Source organism: Salvelinus alpinus, chromosome 4 (assembly GCF_045679555.1).
Source record: "Salvelinus alpinus chromosome 4, SLU_Salpinus.1, whole genome shotgun sequence".
Lineage (NCBI taxonomy): Eukaryota > Metazoa > Chordata > Actinopteri > Salmoniformes > Salmonidae > Salvelinus > Salvelinus alpinus.
In genome coordinates this window covers 1,767,312-1,789,473 of record NC_092089.1, presented here as the reverse complement: position 1 = coordinate 1,789,473, position 22,162 = coordinate 1,767,312, and the positions used below count along the sequence as shown (strand labels likewise).

Below are 22,162 nucleotides of genomic sequence, written 5' to 3'. Positions count from 1 at the left end.
TCTCTCATGTGTCTCATTTCTTCTCTATTCCCCTCAAACTCATCTCTGGACCTCAAAGCCAGTTCCACTGTGTTTTTTTATTGTTCCCCTCTAATGAGGGACTGATTTAGACCTGGGACACCAGGTGAGTGCAATTCATTATCAGGTAGAACAGAAAAGCAGCAGGCTCCGGGCCTCGTAGGGTCAGAGTTGAATAACCCTGCTCTATTCCATCGAGCTATGGCGAATGCTTGCCTAGAAAGTATGTGGTACCTCGATATTAAAGCCATTCCAATCAAAGAGCTTAGTGTATGTTTTCATCTGACCTAGCCACTTCTGTCAGAGCAGTGAAGGGGAGTGCATGAGGGAAGGACTTACTCTCTGAAATGAGAAACTATCCCTGTTTGAATACTTTAAATGATTTCCTCATTAAAGTACCCACAGACCTGAGAGGGAGGGATTGGCTAGGCAGCTTTAGCTCACACATGCAGTGGAGGCTCGTAGGAGGAGCTATAAGCGGACGGGTTCATTGTAATGGCTGGAATGGAATTCATGGAACGGACTGGTTGCCATATGTTTGTTTAGTACCGTTCCATTAATTCCATTCCAGCCATTACAATGAGCCCATCCTCCTATAGGTTCTCCCACCAGCCTCCATTTACACATAGCCTATATAATCACATACAGATCAGTGATTTGCTGAAGGTAAGGAGGAGAGAAGGGCCTCAGTCCTGCCTGTCTGTCCTCTTGAGGTCACGTCCTCAGATGAGGGTCGTGATGGAGGAAAACGCTGTATCACCTGGCCATTGGAGTCATTCAGCTTTACACCAACAGGTGGTGCTGTATATCACACATTTACATTTTGGTTATTTAGCAGTCGCTCCATTACGTGTAATGAATATCCCACCAGTTATGCAGCGTCTTCATAAGGATGGAGGAGCAGCGATATTCATGGGCCTGTGATAGTATGAAGGGTTAAGTGGTTTAGAATATAACAAGTCCACAATGCTTTGTAAACAAAAACGCCATTTTATTGTTATTGATAATAAGGTCAATGTTTGAAATTACATTCTGTCAGATGAACTGTGGTATTTTCTCCAAAGACAGGTTATAAGCAGCAATTTAAATTGTACAACAAAGGGCTGGATCCTCACCGCATCGCAGAAGTATCAGGGGAGATCTGCGTTATAGCTCCATTTAAATTTAAAGGCAATGTTCCCGCGTTCGTGGAGACTGCATTCACGATAAACACTGCATATGTCGGCTTAATCGGAAATGACCTTTACACTTTAATGCGATCTTCCGCGATACGGATTGAATCCAGCCCAAAGTTACATTTCATGCAAACTACATAAATAACCCTTCACTATATTGATGAATGCAATAATATTCCTAATCACCCATTGGCAATAGTGAGTGAAGCAAATACACAGGTCAACTATAAAACATTCAACTTAGTGTTCAAAGTCAAACTAGAAACTGCACCAAAGAGAACTGTACAAATGAACGGTTACAAATCTCAGATTCAATTGATTTTCCTGATTGTCTGACCAAATAAAAAGAGGACATTCCATCAGTCAGAAAAAGTAAACAGGTGAAGAAAAGAAAGTAATATACAATCATAGCAATATTTAACATAGGTCAGTTATGTTTAACACTTTGTAGCAAAATGAAGGCCTTTAACTATTAACTTTAACGCTTAGATAATAACTATCAATTATGAAATTGATTCATTACATTACTTAGGTCAATGTTACTGCATTATCATTGGTACAATATAACGATCTTGAAATGATCATATTCACTAAGGCAATAAAAACTACTTGGTTTGATACATAGAAGGGTCTCTAGCTGGTACTGGTAGTGATATTAAAGTTATTGTACTGAAATCCTTACAGGACGTATTGCTTTTGGAGATTGAACTCACTTAGGCGTCAGTTTATTTACAACATGGCACTTTTACATTAAAGGCTCGATTCAATACGTAGAGCTGAAGAGAACATTAAAGGCAATGTTCCCGCGTTAGCGGAGACTGAATTCACGGTAAAAACTGCATATGTCGGCTCAATTGAAAATTACTTTTACACCTGAATCACGCTATAGCGCCGAACTTCAGCATCAGGGATTGAATCAAACCCGAAGGGCTGTGTATCGCGGAAGTATCGCAGAAGATCTGCATAAAAATGTAGAGGTAGGCCTCCCAAGTGGTGCAGCGGTCTATGGCAGCGGTCTATGGCACTGTATCGCAGTGTTGCGGTGTCACTACAGCCTGGGGTTCGATCCCAGGCTGTGTCACAACCGGCTGTGATCGGGAGTCCCATAGGGCGGCGCACAATTGGCCCAAGGTTGTCCGGGTTAGTGGAAGGTTTGGCCCGGGGGGGCCTTTACTTGGCTCATCGCCCTCTAGCGACTCCTTGTGGCAGGCCAGGCACCTGCAAGCTGACAGTCGTCAGTTGGCCGGTGTTTCCTCCGACACATTCCGGGTTAAGCAAGCAGGTGTTAAGAAGCGCGGCTTGGGTCACGCTTTGGAGGACGCGTGACTCGACCTTCATCTGTCCGAGCCCATTGGGTAGTTACAGCGATGAGACAAGATCGTAATTGGATCGCAATTGGATATCACAAAAAAGGGGTAAAATTGTAAAAAATGATATTGTCATGGTAATTTCAGATTGAGCCGACATGCAGCGTTTACCGTGAATGTAGTCAGCGAGAACACGGGAACATTTCCTTTACATTTAAATCGAGCTATAACGCGGATCTTCCACAATACGAATTTAATCCAGCCTCTACAGACTCTATGGTCTCCATCCATCCCTTCCGCCCTCTCTGACTAGTAAATCAGACTGTCACTGGTCGGCTGACCGTCTGTCAATCATTCTCAATGGTACAGTAAACAACAACACCCTCATTCCTCTCAGAAACAAAGCCCAAAATCATCTTTATAACAAATCATTTCAGGGAAGCTTTTTCCCCCAACACTAGTGCAAAGTTAGCTGAACTGAGCTACTTGGAAGAAGAAGAGAGACTGAGCTGAGATTTCCCCCCTCCTTCCTTCCTTGTCCTCTCTCACCAATCATGTCTGCCGCAGCTTCAAGAGTATGTTGTTCAGTCGCTCCTTCCGGACCTCCCTCCAGCCCTCCTCCTCCACCTGTTTCTTCTCCTCTTGTCTGTTCTCAGTGAGCTGTGGTGGGGTAGATGCGACATTAGGAGTTAGTTATAACAATTAGTGACACAGACAAAGAACTCCATATGAATACTTCAAGACAGCCCTCATGGGAGACACTAATGAGTGAATATCTTTACAGTTACAGTACAGAGTCGAGTACTCAGAGGAGAGCACTCACATGGGGCGTGGTGCTGAGGGGGTTATGGGGGCACTGGGGATCACGAAGGGGCTCACTAGTCCACACAACCTTCTTCTTCCCCGCCATTTGTCGACCTAGAGGGAGGGGAAAGAACCTTAGTGCACATGGATGGTATTTTATGTGTGTGTGTGTGTGTGTGTGTGTGTGTGTGTGTGTGTGTGTGTGTGTGTGTGTGTGTGTGTGTGTGTGTGTGTGTGTGTGTGTGTGTGTGTGTGTGTGTGTGTGTGTGTGTGTGTGTGTGTGTGTGTGTGTGTGTGTGTGTGTGTGTGTGTGTGTGTGTGTGTGTGTATATATATATATATTCAGTAGATGTCCTTAAAATTCCCTTATGAGTGTCTGTTCTTTGCTGGAGACTGTTTGCTGGAAATACATTTTGGTTGATAGTTTATGGGGAAAGCTGAACCTAGCTGGATGTTCTTGGACGGCAGTGAAGACATGACAGAAATGGGAAAGCACTTATTCTGTGGTTGGAAAACTGCTGTGTGTGTAATGCTGAACATGATATGGCTCAATAAATACTGTAAAACAGAGAGCTAAACTGAGCACTGAGATGAACACACACACATCTATGTCCATATAAACATACACTCAGTACAATACTACTGAAAGACAATGAACACATTTAAAATAAAACACACTGACACACAGGCACACACACACACACCTACAAAAACTTAAACTAACACACACACTTGCTTCATGGACCTGACATGATGTGGCTGTTGTTGTCCCCAGTAGCTACATAGCTGGAAACTCCTCCTCCATCTTTCTCTCGTTCCTCCTCTCTCCCCCTCCTCAGGCGTATCTGTCTGTCTCTGACCCTCTCCCAGTTCCTCAAAAGGAACACGTGGTGCTTCAGGACGAACACCCTGACAATCAAACAAATACATAAATAAGATCATTATTTTGAGAAATGCACAGGAACTACTAGTCTGCACCTCCATGTGTATTGACATGGCGGGTTGTCTTCTGTCTTTACCCGTCACTGGTGGTCATAGGCTCCATGTCCAGGTAGGGAAACAGCTTCCTACTGGGACTGGAACCCTCCTCCTGGGGAGAGGGAGGGAGGGACACCCCTGTCTGGTGACTGGAACCCTCCTCCTGGGGAGAGGGAGGGAGGGACACCCCTGTCTGGTGACTGGAACCCTCCTCCTGGGGAGAGGGAGGGAGGGACACCCCTGTCTGGTGACTGGAACACTCCTCTTGGGGAGAGGGAGGGAGGGACACCCCTGTCTGGTGACTGGACAGGCTCTTCTCTTTTGGTTGGTCTGGGAGGAAAACAAAGACAGACAGAGAGATAATGAGGTATGGACCCCTCCACACAGACTGAACACTTTCAACGTGTCACTGCAACAGTGGGATGACCCCCCCCCCCCTCAACCAAGTAGGGTGGTAAGTCATGTTGAAGTCAAGTATTGATGTACACACTACAGTACAAACGTACAAACGTTGTGTATGGTATGCACCGCATGCACATACAGGAGCCAGCTGTGACTTTAGGGTACTCACAGGATGAGATCTCTCTGGTCAGAGGAACATCTGGCTCTTTGTGGAGCTGGAACACACATGGTCAGAGACATGGTCATTCAAGTGAGTGAGTTTATTCTGTGTGTGTGTGTTTGTGCAATGTGTGTGTGTTACACACCTGGTTGTGCCTGAAGAGCCACATGACGTCAAAGGGCAACTGAAAGTCAATACGTCTCATTCTTAGGTACTTCCCTGTGAGAGAAAGGGGGGTGTTAAAAACCTGACACACACAATCTCTCACACACACACACACACACACACACACACACACACACACACACACACACACACACACACACACACACACACACACACACACACACACACACACACACACACACACACACACACACACACACACACACACACACACACACACACACTTCGTTCTGTTAGGTGACCTAACCTGGGATATGCTTAACACCCCGGCAGTCCTACTACAATCTAAACTAGATGCCCTCAATCTCACACAAATTATCAAGGAACCCACCAGGAACAACTCTAAATCCGAAAACATGGGCACCCTCATAGATATTATCCTGACCAACTTGCCCTCCAAATACACCTCTGCTGTTTTCAATCAGGATCTCAGCGATCACTGCCTCATTGCCTGCATCCAATATGGGTCCACAGTCAAACGACTACCCCTCATCCCTGTCAAACGCTCCCTAAAACACTTCTGCGAGCAGGCCTTTATAATCGACCTGACCCGGGTATCCTGGAAGGATATTGACCTCCTCCCGTCAGTAGAGGATGCCTGGTCGTTCTTTAAAAGTAATTTCCTCACCATCTTAAATAAGCATGCCCCTTTGAAAAAATGTAGAACTAAGAACAGATATAGCCCTTGGTTCACTCCAGAACTGGCTGCCCTTGACCAGAACAAAAACATCCTGTGGCGGACTGCACTAGCATCGAATAGTCCCTGCGATATGCAACTTTTCAGGGAAGTCAGGAACCAATACACGCAGTCAGTCAGGAAAGCAAAGGCTAGATTTTTCCAACAGAAATTTGCATCCTGTAGCTCTAACTCCAAAATGTTTTGGGACACTGTAAAGTCCATGGAGAATAAGAGCACCTCCTCCCAGCTGCCCACTGCACTGAGGCTAGGAAACACTGTCACCACTGACAAATCCTCGATAATCGATAAATTCAATAAGCATTTCTCTACAGCTGGCCATGCTTTCCTCCTAGCTACCCCAACTCCGGCCAACAGCTCCGCACCCCCTGCAGCTACTTGCCCTGCAGCTACTTGCCTAAGCCTCCCCAGCTTCTCATTCATCCAAATCCAGATAGCAGATGTTCTGAAAGAGCTGCAAAACCTGGACCCGTATAAATCAGCTGGGATAGACAATCTGGACCCTCTCTTTCTAAAATGATCTGCCGCCATTGTTGCAACCCCTATTACCAGTCTGTTCAACCTCTCTTTCGTATCGTCCGAGATTCCTAAAGATTGGAAAGCTGCCGCGGTCATCCCCCTCTTCAAAGGGGGTGACACTCTAGACCCAAACTGTTACAGACCTATATCCATCCTGCCCTGCCTTTCAAAAGTTTTCGAAAGCCAAGTTAACAAACAGATCACTGACCATTTCGAATCCCACCGTACCATCTCCGCTGTGCAATCCGGTTTCCGAGCTGGTCACGGGTGCACCTCAGCCATGCTCTAGGTCCTAAACGATATCATAACCGCCATCGATAAAAAACAGTACTGTGCAGCTGTATTCATCGACCTGGCCAAGGCTTTCGACTCTGTCAATCACCACATTCTTATCGGCAGATTCAACAGCCTTGGTTTCACAAATGACTGCCTCGCCTGTTTCACCAACTACTTCTCAGACAGAGTTCACTGTGTCAAATCGGAGGGCCTGTTATCCGGACCTCTGGCAGTCTCTATGGGGGTACCACAGGGTTCAATTCTCGGGCCGCCTCTTTTCTCTGTATATATCAATGATGTCGCTCTTGCTGCGGGTGATTCCTTGATCCACCTCTACGCAGACGACACCATTCTGTATACATCTGGCCCTTCTTTGGACACTGTGTTAACAAACCCCCAAACGAGCCTCAATGCCATACAACATTCCTTCCGTGGCCTCCAACTGCTCTTAAACGCTAGTAAAAACTAAATGCATGCACTTCAACCGATCGCTGCCCGCACCCGCCCGCCCGACCAGCATCACTAATCTGGACAGTTCTGACTTAGAATATGTGGACAACTACAAATACCTAGATGTCTGGCTAGACTGTAAACTCTCCTTACAGACTCATATTAAACATCTCCAATCCGAAATTAAATCCAGAATCGGATTCCTATTTCGCAACAAAGCCTCCTTCACTCACGCTGCCAAACATACCCTAGTAAAACTGACTATCCTACCGATCCTCGACTTCGGCGATGTCATTTACAAAATAACCTCCAATACTCTACTCAGCAAACTGGATGCAGTCTATCACAGTGCCATCCGTTTTGTCACCAAAGCCCCATATACCACCCACCACTGCGACCTGTATGCTCTCGTCGGCTGGCCCTCGCTACATATTCGTCGCCAGACCCACTGGCTCCAGGTCATCTATACGTCTATGCTAGGTAAAGCACCGCCTTATCTCAGCTCACTGGTCACGATAACAACACCCACCCGTAGCACGCGCTCCAGCAGGTATATCTCACTGGTCATCCCCAAAGCCAACACCCCCTTTGGCCACCTTTCCTTCCAGTTCTCTGTTGCGAATGACTGGAACGAATTGCAAAAATCGCTGAAGTTGGAGACTTATATCTCCCTCACTAACTTAAACATCAGCTATCTGAGCAGCTTACCGATCGCTGCAGCTGTACACAGCCCATCTAACTATCTACCTCATCCTCATATTGTTTTAATGTACTTTTTTTGCACACCAGTATTTCTACTTGCACATCATCATCTGCACATCTATCACTCCAGTGTTAATTTGCTAAATTGTAATTACTTCACTACTATGGCCTATTTATTGCCTTACCTCCTTACTTCATTTGCACACATTGTATATAGACTTTTCTATTGTATTATTGACTGTATGTTTGTTTATTCCATGTGTAACTCTGTGTTGTTGTCTGTGTCACACTGCTTTGCTTTATCTTGGCCAGGTCACAGTTGTAAATGAGAACTTGTTCTCAACTGGCCTACCTGGTTAAATAAAGGTGAAATCATTTAAAAAAGAAATACAACTCACTCACCAACATGTATGGGAGCAGGCAGGAGGCTGTAGTCTTGTTCTCCTGGTGTATATTCCAGTCTCTCTCTGTTCAGCTGGTTCTGAGAGGAGGGACTGGGGAAGAGACACATTTACACAATGAAATGAATAGAATACACACCATTTGTGAAATCAATTCAGAGTATGTGAAGTTAGTTTGTATGAACGGGTGCATGATAACTCACTCTGTAGTTTTGTAGTCATCTGAGTAGAGCCCCGCCCTCTGAAACCTCTTCCTAGGCAGCTGGTCAGCTCCCTTATCTGATTGGCTGGCCGGGGTTAGGGATGGAGATTGGGTTAGCTCTGATTGGCCTGTGCATATGGAGGGGGTGACTGGCTCACCTTCACCAGAACTAAGAGGAAGGAATAGTGAGAGAGCGAGAGATAGGATAGAGAGAAAGAAAAAGAGAGAGAAAGGGCACTGGCTTAGCACACAGTGCTGTCAACCATGTGTTAATATACTTTGTCTGTGTGAGGTATTAAGTCTTCAGTGCACATCTAGCAGCTAGTTGCAGGGTATGTAAAATAGCATGCATTTTCTAGACTTTCTCAGTAAAGTTTTGATCGCTGTGGGAGTGAAATGTTGTTGCGTTAAACTTTGCGACCATCTGCGAGGGCACTCGCTGAGTCAGTTGGGATAAGGGTGAGTTGTGACGGCTTACCTTTGGAGACAGGATGGATGCTCGACCTCCTCTTTCTCAATGCGCCTCCTCTTCCGTCTTCTCCTCCTCTGGCTCTGAATCACAGCTTCAATCACCTCTTGTACTGAATCTCCTCCCCCTCTGTTTCTGTCTCTGTTCTGGACGTCTGTCTCAGTTGGAGGGTTTGGTTGGCTTGTAGGACAGAGGAAGGGGGAGACCAAAGGGGAGGCTAGAGGTTTCTTCCTGGGTCGTCCAGGCCCTCTCTTAGCCCCAAAACTTTGACCGGTTCTCAGCCACTTCAGTTGCCTCCTGCTCAGGTCATAGTGTGGGTCTTGAGTCCAGAGAGAAGTCATTGGAGCGAGGACAGGGAGCGAGAGAGAGAGATGAGAGAGAGGTGGGAGACAGAGGGAAGAGAAAGGGAACGATTGGGAAATAAAGAGAGGGGAAGAGAGAGAGAGGAGAGGTGTATATGTATCAGTAACTGAAACAGCAGCAGTCTGTCTCAGTGTGTCCCTGGGATGGGGTGACTCTACACTTACATTGGAATGCTGCCTGGAATTCCCCTCAAATCATATACTCCCCTTCTGGGAATCACAACAAGCAGTCAAGCACACACACACACACACACACACACACACGGTATGCACCAGAGGAGGCTGGTGAAATGAGCTTTAGGAGGACGGGCTCATTGTAGTGGCTGGAATAGAATCATTGGAACAGAGTCAATCTTTCCATGTATTTGATGTGTTTGGCACCATTCTATTGATTCCATTCCAGGCATTACAAAGAGCCCATCCACCTATATCTCCTCCCACAAGCCCCCTCTGGTATACATACACATACACACACACACACACACACACACACACACACACACACACACACACACACACACACACACACACACACACACACACACACACACACACACACACACACACACACACACACACACACACACACACACACGTGCACGCACAAACACGCAAACACCACACACACAAATTATACATTAGAATGTGTGTGTGGGCTGTGTGTGTGTGTGCTCAGTCACATATGTGTCTGGTTAGATGATGTGCGACTGCCAAACAAAATTATCCTCCCTCCTCCCCTCTCAAAAACAACTCTCTACCTCCCTTCCTCTGCCCTCCCTCACTATCAGTCCCCCGCCATCCCTCTATCCATCACTTCTCCTCAAGTATCTCCTTTCTTCCCATCTTTCCAAAATTCCCCAACATTAACACTGACTGAGCAGCCTTTCCTTCTAGGGTTTTTCCAGCCAGCCAGTGTACAGGACAGTATGTTGGCCAGCCAGCCAGGCAGTGTAGAGTACAGTATGTTGGCCAGCCAGCCAGCCAGTGTACAGGACAGTATGTTGGCCAGCCAGCCAGCCAGCCAGTGTACAGGACAGTATGTTGGCCAGCCAGCCAGGCAGTGTAGAGTGCAGTATGTTGGCCAGCCAGCCAGCCAGTATACAGGACAGTATGTTGGCCAGCCAGCCAGCCAGTGTACAGGACAGTATGTTGGCCAGCCAGCCAGCCAGTGTACAGTATTATATGTTGGCCAGCCAGCCAGACAGGCAGGCAGTGTACAGTATTATATGTTGGCCAGCCAGCCATCCAGGCAGTGTACATTACAGTGTGTTAGCCAGCCAGCCAGCCAGGCAATGTACAGTACAGTATGTTGGCCAGCCAGCCAGCCAGGCAGTGTACAGTATAGTATGTTGGCCAGCCAGCCAGGCAGTGGCCAGCCAGCCAGTGTACTGTACAGTATGTTGGCCAGCCAGCCAGCCAGCCAGCCAGGCAGGCAGTGGCCAGCCAGCCAGTGTACTGTACAGTATGTTGGCCAGCCAGCCAGCCAGCCTGCCAGCCAGCCAGGCAGTGGCCAGCCAGCCAGTGTACTGTACAGTATGTTGGCCAGCCAGCCAGCCAGCCAGCCAGGCAGTGGCCAGCCAGTCTACTGTACAGTATGTTGGCCAGCCAGCCAGCCAGCCAGGCAGTGGCCAGCCAGCCAGGCAGTGGCCAGCCAGCCAGTGTACTGTACAGTATGTTGGCCAGCCAGCCAGCCAGCCAGCCAGGCAGTGGCCAGCCAGCCAGTGTACTGTACAGTATGTTGGCCAGCCAGCCAGGCAGCCAGGCAGTGGCCAGCCAGCCAGTGTACTGTACAGTATGTTGGCCAGCCAGCCAGCCAGCCAGGCAGTGGCCAGCCAGCCAGTGTACTGTACAGTATGTTGGCCAGCCAGCCAGCCAGCCAGGCAGTGGCCAGCCAGCCAGTGTACTGTACAGTATGTTGGCCAGCCAGCCAGGCAGTGTACAGCAAGTCAAATTAAATGAAGCTTTATTTACACAGCACATTTCAGACATTGAATGCAACGCAATGTGCTTCACATAAGAAATAAAACATATGAAAATAAAATATTTACTACACCACAAACATAAAAGGATAAAAAACTAAAGAATAACAATAAAACCTGAATGACTAAAAAGCACCCTAAGGAAAAGCAAAGGTGTGTTTTAAGATCTATTTTAAATATGTCCACAGTTTCGGCCCCCCTCAGGTTCTCTGGCAGGCTATTCCAGAGGCAGGGGGCATAATAACTAAAGGCTGCCTCTCCATGCCTCTTGGTCCTAGGCTTTGGGATAGTTAAAGGCCAGTTCCAGAGGACCTACTGGGTACATAACTTAATTGATATGCATTGGGGTGCACAATCGTGGATTGTTTTAAAAACCAATAGAATAATCTTTAAATGAATTCTAAAACTCACAGTGCAGAGACCTTAAAACCGGTGTAATATGTTCTCTCAGTCTGGTCTTGGTTAGTACCTGTGCTGCAGCATTCTGTATGTTTTGCAGTTGACCAATGGCTTTCTTGGGTAGACCAGACAGGAGAGCATTACAGTAGTCAAGCCTGCTAGTAATAAAAGCATGGATGAGTCTCTCTGTATCAGCCTGAGAGAGAAACGGACGCACCTTGGCAATGTTCCTCAGGTGGCAAAAAGCTATTTTGGTCACATTCCTAATGTGTGATTCAAAATGAAGTTCAGAATCTAAAATAACACCTAACTTTATAGTATTACACTTACTGTATGTTGGCCAGCCAGCCAGGCAGGCAGTGTACAGTACCGTATGTTGGCCAGCCAGCCAGCCAGGCAGTGTACAGTACCGTATGTTGGCCAGCCAGCCAGCCAGGCAATGTACAGTACCGTATGTTGGCCAGCCAGCCAGGCAGTGTACAGTACCGTATGTTGGCCAGCCAGCCAGCCAGGCAGTGTACAGTACTGTATGTTGGCCAGCCAGCCAGCCAGGCAGTGTACAGTACCGTATGTTGGCCAGCCAGCCAGGCAGTGTACAGTACCGTATGTTGGCCAGCCAGGCAGGCAGTGTACAGTACCGTATGTTGGCCAGCCAGGCAGACAGTGTACAGTACTGTATGTTGGCCAGCCAGCCAGGCAGTGTACAGTACCGTATGTTGGCCAGCCAGGCAGGCAGTGTACAGTACCGTATGTTGGCCAGCCAGGCAGGCAGTGTACAGTACTGTATGTTGGCCAGCCAGCCAGGCAGGCAGTGTACAGTACCGTATGTTGGCCAGCCAGCCAGTCAGGCAGTGTACAGTACTGTATGTTGGCCAGCCAGCCAGGCAGGCAGTGTACAGTACCGTATGTTGGCCAGCCAGCCAGGCAGTGTACAGTACCGTATGTTGGCCAGCCAGCCAGCCAGGCAGTGTACAGTACTGTATGTTGGCCAGCCAGCCAGCCAGGCAGTGTACAGTACCGTATGTTGGCCAGCCAGGCAGGCAGGCAGTGTACAGTACCGTATGTTGGCCAGCCAGCCAGCCAGGCAGTGTACAGTACTATATGTTGGCCAGCCAGCCAGGCAGGCAGTGTACAGTACCGTATGTTGGCCAGCCAGCCAGGCAGGCAGTGTACAGTACTGTATGTTGGCCAGCCAGCCAGTCAGGCAGTGTACAGTACAGTATGTTGGCCAGCCAGGCAGGCAGGCAGTGTACAGTACAGTATGTTGGCCAGCCAGCCAGGCAGTGTACAGTACTGTATGTTGGCCAGCCAGCCAGGCAGTGTACAGTACAGTATGTTGGTTAGCCAGCCAGCCAGGCAGGCAGTGTACAGTACAGTATGTTGGTCAGCCAGCCAGCCAGGCAGTGTACAGTACAGTATTTTGGTCAGCCAGCCAGCCAGGCAGTGTACAGTACAGTATGTTGGTCAGCCAGCCAGCCAGGCAGTGTAGAGTACAGTATGTTGGTCAGCCAGCCAGGCAGGCAGTGTACAGTACAGTATGTTGGTCAGCCAGCCAGCCAGGCAGTGTACAGTACAGTATGTTGGTCAGCCAGCCAGCCAGGCAGGCAGTGTACAGTACAGTATGTTGGTCAGCCAGCCAGGCAGTGTACAGTACAGTATGTTGGCCAGCCAGGCAGTGTACAGTATGTTGGCCAGCAAGCCAGGCAGGCAGTGTACAGTACAGTATGTTGGTCAGCCAGGCAGTGTACAGTACAGTATGTTGGCCAGCCAGCCAGCCAGGCAGTGTACAGTATGTTGGCCAGCAAGCCAGGCAGGCAGTGTACAGTACAGTATGTTGGCCAGCCAGGCAGTGTACAGTACAGTATGTTGGCCAGCCAGCCAGCCAGTGTACAGTACCGTATGTTGGCCAGCCAGGCAGTGTACAGTACAGTATGTTGGCCAGCCAGGCAGTGTACAGTATTGTATGTTGGCCAGCCAGCCAGGCAGTGTACAGTACAGTATGTTGGCCAGCCAGGCAGTGTACAGTACAGTATGTTGGCCAGCCAGGCAGTGTACAGTATTGTATGTTGACCAGCCAGGCAGCCAGGCAGTGTACAGTATAGTATGTTGGCCGGCCAGCCAGGCAGACAGTGTACAGTATGTTGGCCAGCCAGCCAGCCAGCCAGGCAGACAGTGTACAGTATGTTGGCCAGCCAGCCAGCCAGCCAGGCAGACAGTGTACAGTATGTTGGCCATGCAGGCAGGCAGACAAGCAGCAGCTGAGACAGTGACACATGAACAGGACTATACATAGAGACTAGACTGGTGGTTAACTAATGACTGTGTTCTGCTCATAGCTTCATAGCCCAGGGCTCAAACAGTACAGCAGGCGGCCAACTGTCTCTGCTATGTGAAAACCTGCTGTCACTGTAGTATGTCTAGCCTGGGTGCCTGGCTTCAATAATGCTCTCTCTCTCTCTATCTCACAAACAGGGCTATACTATATTGTACTGTAGTATACTGTCCTCTATCTCACCATGTCTTCATGTCACTGTGACCTCCACAATATGTATTCTCTCTCTCTCTCTCTCTCTCTCTCTCTCTCTCTCTCTCTCTCTCTCTCTCTCTCTCTCTCTCTCTCTCTCTCTCTCTCTCTCTCTCACTCTCACACACACACACACACACACACACACACACACACACACACACACACACACACACACACACACACTCACACTCACAACATTCCCCAGTCTCACCTGTGCCTCTCCTCTCTGTCTGTGATGGCTTCTCACTCCTCAGTGACCCGTCTTGACTCCCTGGTCTCCAATTGTCTCTTCCGCTCCTCATGCCCCTCCCACTGGTGGCAGAGGAGGTGAAGAGGTTGGTGTGTGTCGGGGGGGTGAAGGTGCTGTGACAGGGTGTGTGTCTCTCCCCCGCCTCTCTCTCTGACCCCCACACAGCGGCCGTCCTCTGCCCTTCTGTCAGAGTGCCCCAGGTGGGATCGGGGGGTCTGAATCCAGCCCCCAGCCCCCCTGTCCTCAGCCAGGGGTTCTGCCGAACCCCCCAGCCCTCCCCAAACGAGGACAGGTGAGAGGAGCCTAGACAGGTGAGGGGTGTGTGTTTGAGCCTCTCTGATGATGAAGAGGCTGGTTTAGCAGAAGCAGAGAAGAAAGAAGAGGGGTATTTGCTGTGCCTATGTTGCCATGGAGACTCCATCAACCCAGCACTCCCTTGTCCTCCAGTCTTTCTACTTCCTCCTGACCCTGTGGTGAACTCTGACCTTAGCTGTGACCCTGCAACTCTCTCGTCCTCTTCTTCCTTTCCGTCACGATCACGCTGTCTGTGACGATGTTTGTGTCTGAGCTTGTGTTCACTCCCCCCATAGACACAGGACCGACCAGGGATGGACCCTGCTGGACAGGAACGGACCTCGGCCCTCTTTCCCTCACCCCTAACCCCCACGTCCTCACCTCCACCTCCACCCAACCCAGCCTCCCTCAGCTGCCTGCTCCTCCTCCTGTGGAACCGGGCTGGGTTGAGGAGGAGGTGAGGGGGGTGGAGGTGGGGGTGGTGGGGGGCATAGGGGTGAGGGGGAGGCAGGGGAAAGGAGGGGTGTGGGTTTGGGTAATGGGCCATGGTCAGAGGATAGCCTCTGTAGTAGCCAAAACCCAGAGGCATGGGGGTGGTGGAAGAGGTGGTGGAGGAGGACAGGGGGGTACTGAGAGAGGAGGGGTGGAGGTGCCCTGTGATACCCTGTAAGGCACACCTCCGCCCCTGCCCACAGTCACCCTGGTCTAGGGACTCACAGGGCTTGGTGGGACAGCCACACCTCAACCTCTGCTCTGGCTTTCTGCTGCCATTTAGCAGGCCGTGGCAGGGGTGGGGGTGCAGCGGGGAGAGGGAGGGGTGAGGGGGGTGAGGCGAGTAGTATCCACTCAAGTTGATTCTGTAAACGTTTGAGTGGAAATTTTGCGATGACAATAAGGAAGAGTGGCGTCTTTTCCCCCCACTCTCATCGAGATCCTGCCCCAATCCAGCTCTGGCCCAATCACGGTGGCGCCCGATGCGGACCTTGCTGAACTGCCCAATGAGATCGTCCAGTTCAGAGAGGAAGTCTGGGTCGTGCGCATGCATGAGCAGGTGCTGGTACTTCCTCTTGCGTTTGTGTTTGTGTCTCTTGTGTGTGTTGTGCCCTAGGCAGGGGCAGAGGGCCAGGTGGGAGCGCTGGTTGTGCCCTAGGCAGGGGCAGGGGGGGCAGGTATAGGGACATTCGTACCCCCTCCGCCTGTGCCTGTCTCTGGGTTCCACTAAGTCAGAAGGAGGTGTGTGTCTGGGGGAGGCAGAGGGGGGAGAGGGGGGTGAGGCTGATACTCTGATGGGTGAGGGTACAGGGGGGGGGTGTTCTAGTAACATGGAGGGCGAGGGTTGATTCTGACCCATCAGGTTGACCCCTAAAACTGTCCGGAACACTGACCTGGTGACATCTGAGGTCATTCCCATGGTTACCCCCCCTCTCCCTCGGCCCCTCCTCTCCCCCCGCTCTGAGATAGTGTTGTGGTCCATTCCAATCACACTGTCACTTGGCAACATCTCCTTGCTGTGTGATTTACTGATAGGTGAGTGTGTGGTCTCTTTCAGGTGTGTGGGGAAGACAGGCAGATGGGGGTAAAGAGGGTGAGGAAGAGGAGGAGAAGAGAGTCTGCTGGAGGGATGGTGGAAGAGGGGATGTCGTCCCTGACCTGGAGAACTCCTCTTTAGGGAGGGAGAGAGGGATGAGGAGGAGGAGAAGGAGGAGAGAGGATGTGGCGATGCGCAGGAGGAGGAGGGTGAGGGGAGGGAGAAGGTGTGGGGGAGGAAGAGGGAGGGAGCAGGTTCTGTGCAGCCTCCATCACTGTAAGGGCTCTGGGCTCCACTGGAGTGGGTGAGAGATGGGGAGGGGAATGGGTGAGAGAGGGGAGGATGGGGCTGGGGCTGGGGAGAGGAGAAGAGAGAGGGACTAGAAAGACTGGTGAACAGTGTGGACTGAGAGGCAGGGTTAGAGTTAGCTGGAGCTTTGGGTTTGCGTCCTCTCCTCTTCCCCATGTATATGTTCCCCCTCTTACTCACGTTGATCTGGGGACCTAGTTTACCCCCAAAGGAGGAGGACAGGGAGGGTGCTGTGGCCGACCCACACACCCCTCCTGCACACCCACGAGAGCTCTCTCTACCTCCCTCTCTTCTTCTCCCCTCCTTCCCCCCTCCACACCCAGAAAGCATTTCCCTGAGTAACCTCCTCTTCTTCCTCCTCTTCATCTCTCCGATGATGCTCCTCATCCTCAGCTTCCTGTTCCCCTTTTCAGAGGGGAAGTCTTTACCCCCCTCCTCACCTCCAGAGGGGGTCAGTGTATCCCTGTTCTGGTCCTGGAGAGTCTGTTTGGGGAGGAGGGGGGAGGGGGGCAGCCGTTTGGGGCGACCTCGTTTCCTGGGCGTGGGGTTGGGGCTAGAGGGATTGGTGAGGGTGGGACTGTGATCCAGCAATGGGTTGAGCACATGGGGGTCCGGAGTCTCATCATGCCCATGAGGGAGCATCTCAGCTCGGGTAAGTTTGGGGGAGTGTCTGGGTTGGGGTTCGTCCAAGCTCGAGGTTTGGGATTTGGGGCGACCCCTTTTTCTGGCCTGAGAGACGGGACGGTCAGGTCCAGGTGAAGGGCTAGGGTCAGAGGTCAACATGTGAGACTGGGTGGGGGATGGGGGTCGCCCTGCTGGTCTGGGTCTCACAGGAGTGGAGGTAGAGGGGGAGAGGGAGGATGGACTGGAGTGTGGGGGAACGGAGGGGGCTAGGCATGACTCAGCTGACCGAAGGTTGGGTGAGTTGGTAGTTGCGGGTGTCTGGGGGGTAGTGGGGGATGTCTGGGGGGTAGTGGGGGTCTGTGGGGCAACTAAGGGGGCATCTTGGGGGCCATTTGGGTTCTCTGCCAGTCTCTGTGCCCGGTTCACCAGCCTGGTCCAGCTTGGCCGCCGGGTCTTACGCTTCTTCAGCGGACGGCTGTCCTGCTCTCGGGGGGAGGTAGGAGGAGAGGAAGAGTGGAGAGAGAGAGAGGGAGGAGGGAGGGAGGTGAGGGGAGAGGAGGCAGTGGATGGGTTGGAGGGAGAGACAGTCGGTCTTGAGGGGACACCAGTATCATCTGATTCCCCTGTTCCGCTGGTCAGGTCTGGGCTGGGTGTACCCGTCTTCCTGCTCTGAACATCAGACAACATCTGACACTTTGTAGAAGAGGGCGATTTATTCATCCTCAAGTCTCTGGGCTTCTCTCTTTCCTTGTCCTCGTCCCCATTTCTCTCCTCCTTCCCCGTCATATCCCTCCCGCTCTCATCCATCCCAGTTCCCTCCTTCCCTCTCTCATCTCTGTCCATCTTTGGACTCTCATTCCTCCCTCTGTCCTCCTTCCCTCTCCCCTTCTCCCCTCTCTTACCCTTCCCTTTCTCACCCCTCGCTTTGTCATCTCTCTCTTTCTTCTTCTTGGCTTTCTCCTCCTTCCCTCTCTCATTTCCCACAGAGGACGGTAGTAATGGTCCCTTGCTCAGGCTGGTGAGGGAGGCAGCAGGACTCAGTCTCCCATCAGCCACTGGGGCTCCTCTCTGGTCTGGAAGTAGGGGTGTGGATGGGGGCGGTGTAGGAGGGCAGCTGAAGCCTGTAGTCCTGTCCTGGGCTGCAAGGTCAGCCTGATGGGGGATGGAGGCTGGAGGTCTTGTTGTTGAGTTCACGTTAGTGGGGGCGGCTGAGGAAGAACAGTTCTGTTTGTGACCTTTGACCTTTGTGAGTCTGGTAGGATGGCAGGTGACTGTAGGTACTCCCCCATTCAGCATACCTCCCTCACCCTTAACACCTGCCTCACCGCTAGGGTCCTTTACCAAGGGGGAATGGGGTGATGAGGGAGGGGGGGAATGGGGGGATGAAGCTGTGGGGTCAGAGGGGGTTGCCTGGTCCATTTGGGCAGGTGAGAGTAGTTTGCTGTGGGCATCAGGTGGGTCAGGGTGCCTTGGTTTCTCCGGTAGGGTGTCTGACTTCTTATAGCCCAGGTTCACAGGGACCTGCTGGGATGAAAACATGGTTATAAACACATTGTTATCAGATCAGATTGGTCATTTATTATGTCATCTATCAGAAAAGATCTAGGTAATTTACAGGTAAAGATTTTAATATAATCAAAAATATTTTAAAGAAATATTTCTCCAAAAGAATCCCGGTTAGACCTATGATAGAGTTCTGTTAATGTATTACACAATTGCTATTTTCTAATAATTGACAGCATTGTGCCCTTGTTGACAAGGAAGTAGAGGAATGGAAATGTAATGTGTTTCAGAGCTGCATAGTTCATTAGCATTAGTGGGTCAGAGAGAGGACAGGGAGAGGAAAGAGAAAGAGGGAGGGAAAAGGAGAGCAAACAAGAGAGAGAAACAGTAAGGGTGGGGTGCTGGTGCAAGCCTGTTGGAAGACAGCTAAAGGACACAATGACAAAGAGAGAGATAGAGAAAGAAACAGAAAGAGAGGAAGAGAGGAAGAGAGAGAGCGTGAGAGGAAGAGAGAGGAAAAGAGAGAGAGAGCGAGAGAGACAAAGAGAGAGCGAGAGAAAGAGAGAGGAAAAGAGAGAGAGAGCGAGAGAGACAAAGAGAGAGCGAGAGAAAGAGAGAGGAAAAGAGAGAGAGAGAGCGAGAGAGAAGAAGAGAGAGCGAGAGAGAAGAAGAGAGAGCGAGAGAAAGAGAGAGAAATTAGGACAAATGGGAGGAGAGAAGCTGAGGTGATGGAGACTGAAATGAGGTTGACCCGGCAAGAGGAGAAATTGAGCGATCGAGAAAGAGAGAGAGGTGGAGAGAAAGAGAAATGAGAGCAGGTAGAGAAAAGAGGGGAGGTAAAAATAGACAGAGAGAAAGAGATAGGGTAGAGAGAGAACTAGAGAGCGATCGAGAAAGAGAGAGAGGCAGCTGTGCTATTGGTAGCTATAAATGGCCACGAATAGAGATGAGGAGGCTTGGCATTTCATGCTTGTCCTGTAATTTGGGAGCTGCGTTGTTGCAGCCTGACTGGTGTGTTTGCAGCTAAAGCAATAATCTACTCTCTGGGGTGGGTGATTGTCATAAGAGCTGATGGACCAATGTCTGGATCAGCTGCTAATAGTTGCTGTGCTGTGTGACTATTAATAGTCCTGTTCTCTATATTCTAATGCACAACTACTGCTGCTGTTTAAGTTTCTCTATCCAGACAATCACTCACTTGACCTTATTATTATTAGAAAGCATTAGGAACCGCTGAGTGTTCTGGACCGGATAACACGCCTGCTGGGGGATGAATAGGAAGCACACATACTGAACACTAATGCATATCATGCACAAGCCTACATAAATGATACATTTGTAATAATATAGAATTGTGTCAAATGTGAATAGTTCTTCACACTGGAGAGATTTGTAGGGGACCCGATGTATAAAACAGAACTGAAGTATGAGTCAATGTAATAAATGAGTAGTAAAGCGGTTAACAAGTCAGGTATTCAGTGAGGTAGTAGTGGTTCTCTTCTTACCTGTTTGGCTGGCGCAGTCTGAGGGTTGGCTGGGCTGGGAGGGGTGGTTGTAGGGGCTGATGATGATGATGATGATGAAGACGGAGGCGAGGAGGAGTGTATCTTCCTGGTCTGGGTGGTGCTGGGGTCTGACCCCTGGTTCTGCTCTCCGTCCCCCTCCTCCTGAGGGCTGTTCCCCTGCCCACTCCCCCCTCCCTCCTGACTCCCCCTCCCTGCTGCCCCCCTCCCAGGCCTCTGGTACGTCCTGATGGGGGGTTTACACTCGTAGCCCTCCAGGGTCCTGGGGGGTTTCTTGGTGCGTTTGGCCGTTTGGACTCCGATCCTCAGCCTCACATTGCCTTCAGTGCAGCTCCTCTCACTGCCTGGGAATGGGAGCTGTCTCTGCCCTGCAGCACCACAGCACCCCTCAATGAGCACCTCCAGTACTGCACCACCTCCTTCCTTCTCTATCCTCTTCCTCGTCCCACCGCCTACCTCTTTCTCTGGGTACTGCTGTGGTGGGGCTGTGGGGAGGAGAGGCGGTGAGGATGGTGGAGGTAGAGATAGGCCCCCCTTCGCTCTCTGGTCCATCAGAGATGTGAGGGGGGAGGGGTGGGGGGTGCAGCACCCAGGGTGGAAGGGAACAGGTAATGTCCAGAGATTAAATATCAAAAGGCTTTCTTGACCCAACTGTCCAGCGCTCTGTCCCTCTCTGTCTGTCAGTCAGGCTTGAACTGAGAAGGATGGAGTGAAAGAGAGAAACAGACAGAGAAAGAGGTCATTTCACTGACATCAGACATTAGTAGCAGCAATACAACAACAACAGGAGAAGTCTCTGTCAGCTTTACTGAAAAACAACCGAATGACAATCCAAATGTAAAGTACTTTACAAGAACGTGAAAACACAGAAACTATACTGCCTCTATGGCACTTACTATAATGCTTACAACAGACGACAAAAGACACCAGCTAAATGTCAGCTTACAAGTAGGCTATGTCCTGTTCTCCACTGCAGCTGACCACAGCATCACCCAGCCTGGCAGCCCGACACTATACTAAACCCTACAACTGGAGTCAGCTCCCTCTCTTTCCTCCGCTCTCTCCGTCCAAAGTCCTGAAGAAAATGCTGCAATACAATTTCCCTAGCCGCGTGTGTGTGTGTGTGTGTGTGTGTGTGTGTGTGTGTGTGTGTGTGTGTGTGTGTGTGTGTGTGTGTGTGTGTGTGTGTGTGTGTGTGTGTGTGTGTGTGTGTGTGTGTGTGTGCGGTCGTATGAAGCAGATGGCAGTAAAGTCACTCAGGAGATGATTCAGATGATGACCTCACTGATGACCTCACTGAACGGAACCCCAGGGGACCAATCATACTCAGCAGAACAGCCCTTTCCAAGAATGCCTGCACTTACTGGAAAACTATTTTCAAATTCTTTAAAAAGGTATCATTCCTCCCTTCCTCCATCTTTCTTTCTTTCGTTCGTGAAGGGATCACAGATCTAAGGGCTCATGCTCGATACCAACTTCTACTTCTCTCCACACCACAATCCTGCTACCTTTCCCTCCCTCTCTCTCTCTCTCTCTCTCTCTCTCTCTCTCTCTCTCTCTCTCTCTCTCTCTCTCTCTCTCTCTCTCTCTCTCTCTCTCTCTCTCTCTCTCTCTCTCTCTCTCTCTCTCTCTCTCTCTCTCTCTCTCTCTCTCTCTCTCTCTCTCTCTCTCTCTCTCTCTCCCTCCCTCCCTCCCTTCTACTGTACTCCGCCTTTCTCTCTTTTCTCTCCAACCTTCTCTGTTTCATGTCTGTCAGCAACCCTTTGCAACTCTCTCTCTATGAACAGACCACACAGTAAAACGGTCAACTCTCTCTCTCTCTGAACAGACCACACAGTAAAACGGTCAACTCTCTCTCTCTCTGAACAGACACACAGTAAAACGGTCAACTCTCTCTCTCTCTGAACAGACCACACAGTAAAACGGTCAACTCTCTCTCTCTGAACAGACCACACAGTAAAACGGTCAACTCTCTCTCTCTCTGAACAGACCACACAGTAAAACGGTCAACTCTCTCTCTCTGAACAGACCACACAGTAAAACGGTCAACTCGCTCTCTCTCTGAACAGACCACACAGTAAAACGGTCAACTCTCTCTCTCTCTCTGAACAGACCACA

At 50.2% G+C, this 22,162-nt stretch overlaps 1 protein-coding gene across 1 annotated transcript; it reads right to left on the bottom strand.

Moving 5' to 3' along the window:
- Positions 1 to 988: 988 nt before the first annotated feature.
- On the bottom strand, positions 989 to 20,223 carry LOC139572697 (histone-lysine N-methyltransferase ASH1L-like). The gene is made up of 11 exons (XM_071395390.1): positions 20,027 to 20,223; positions 14,225 to 18,539; positions 8,756 to 9,065; positions 8,279 to 8,446; positions 8,077 to 8,168; positions 4,990 to 5,063; positions 4,854 to 4,899; positions 4,324 to 4,612; positions 4,050 to 4,213; positions 3,324 to 3,418; positions 989 to 3,160 (listed from the first exon to the last, which is right to left on the bottom strand). The coding sequence occupies exons 2-11, from the start codon at positions 18,435 to 18,437 to the stop codon at positions 3,053 to 3,055; spliced, it is 5,559 nt and encodes a 1,852-aa protein (XP_071251491.1). The 5' UTR covers positions 18,438 to 18,539; positions 20,027 to 20,223; the 3' UTR covers positions 989 to 3,052.
- Positions 20,224 to 22,162: the final 1,939 nt, after the last annotated feature.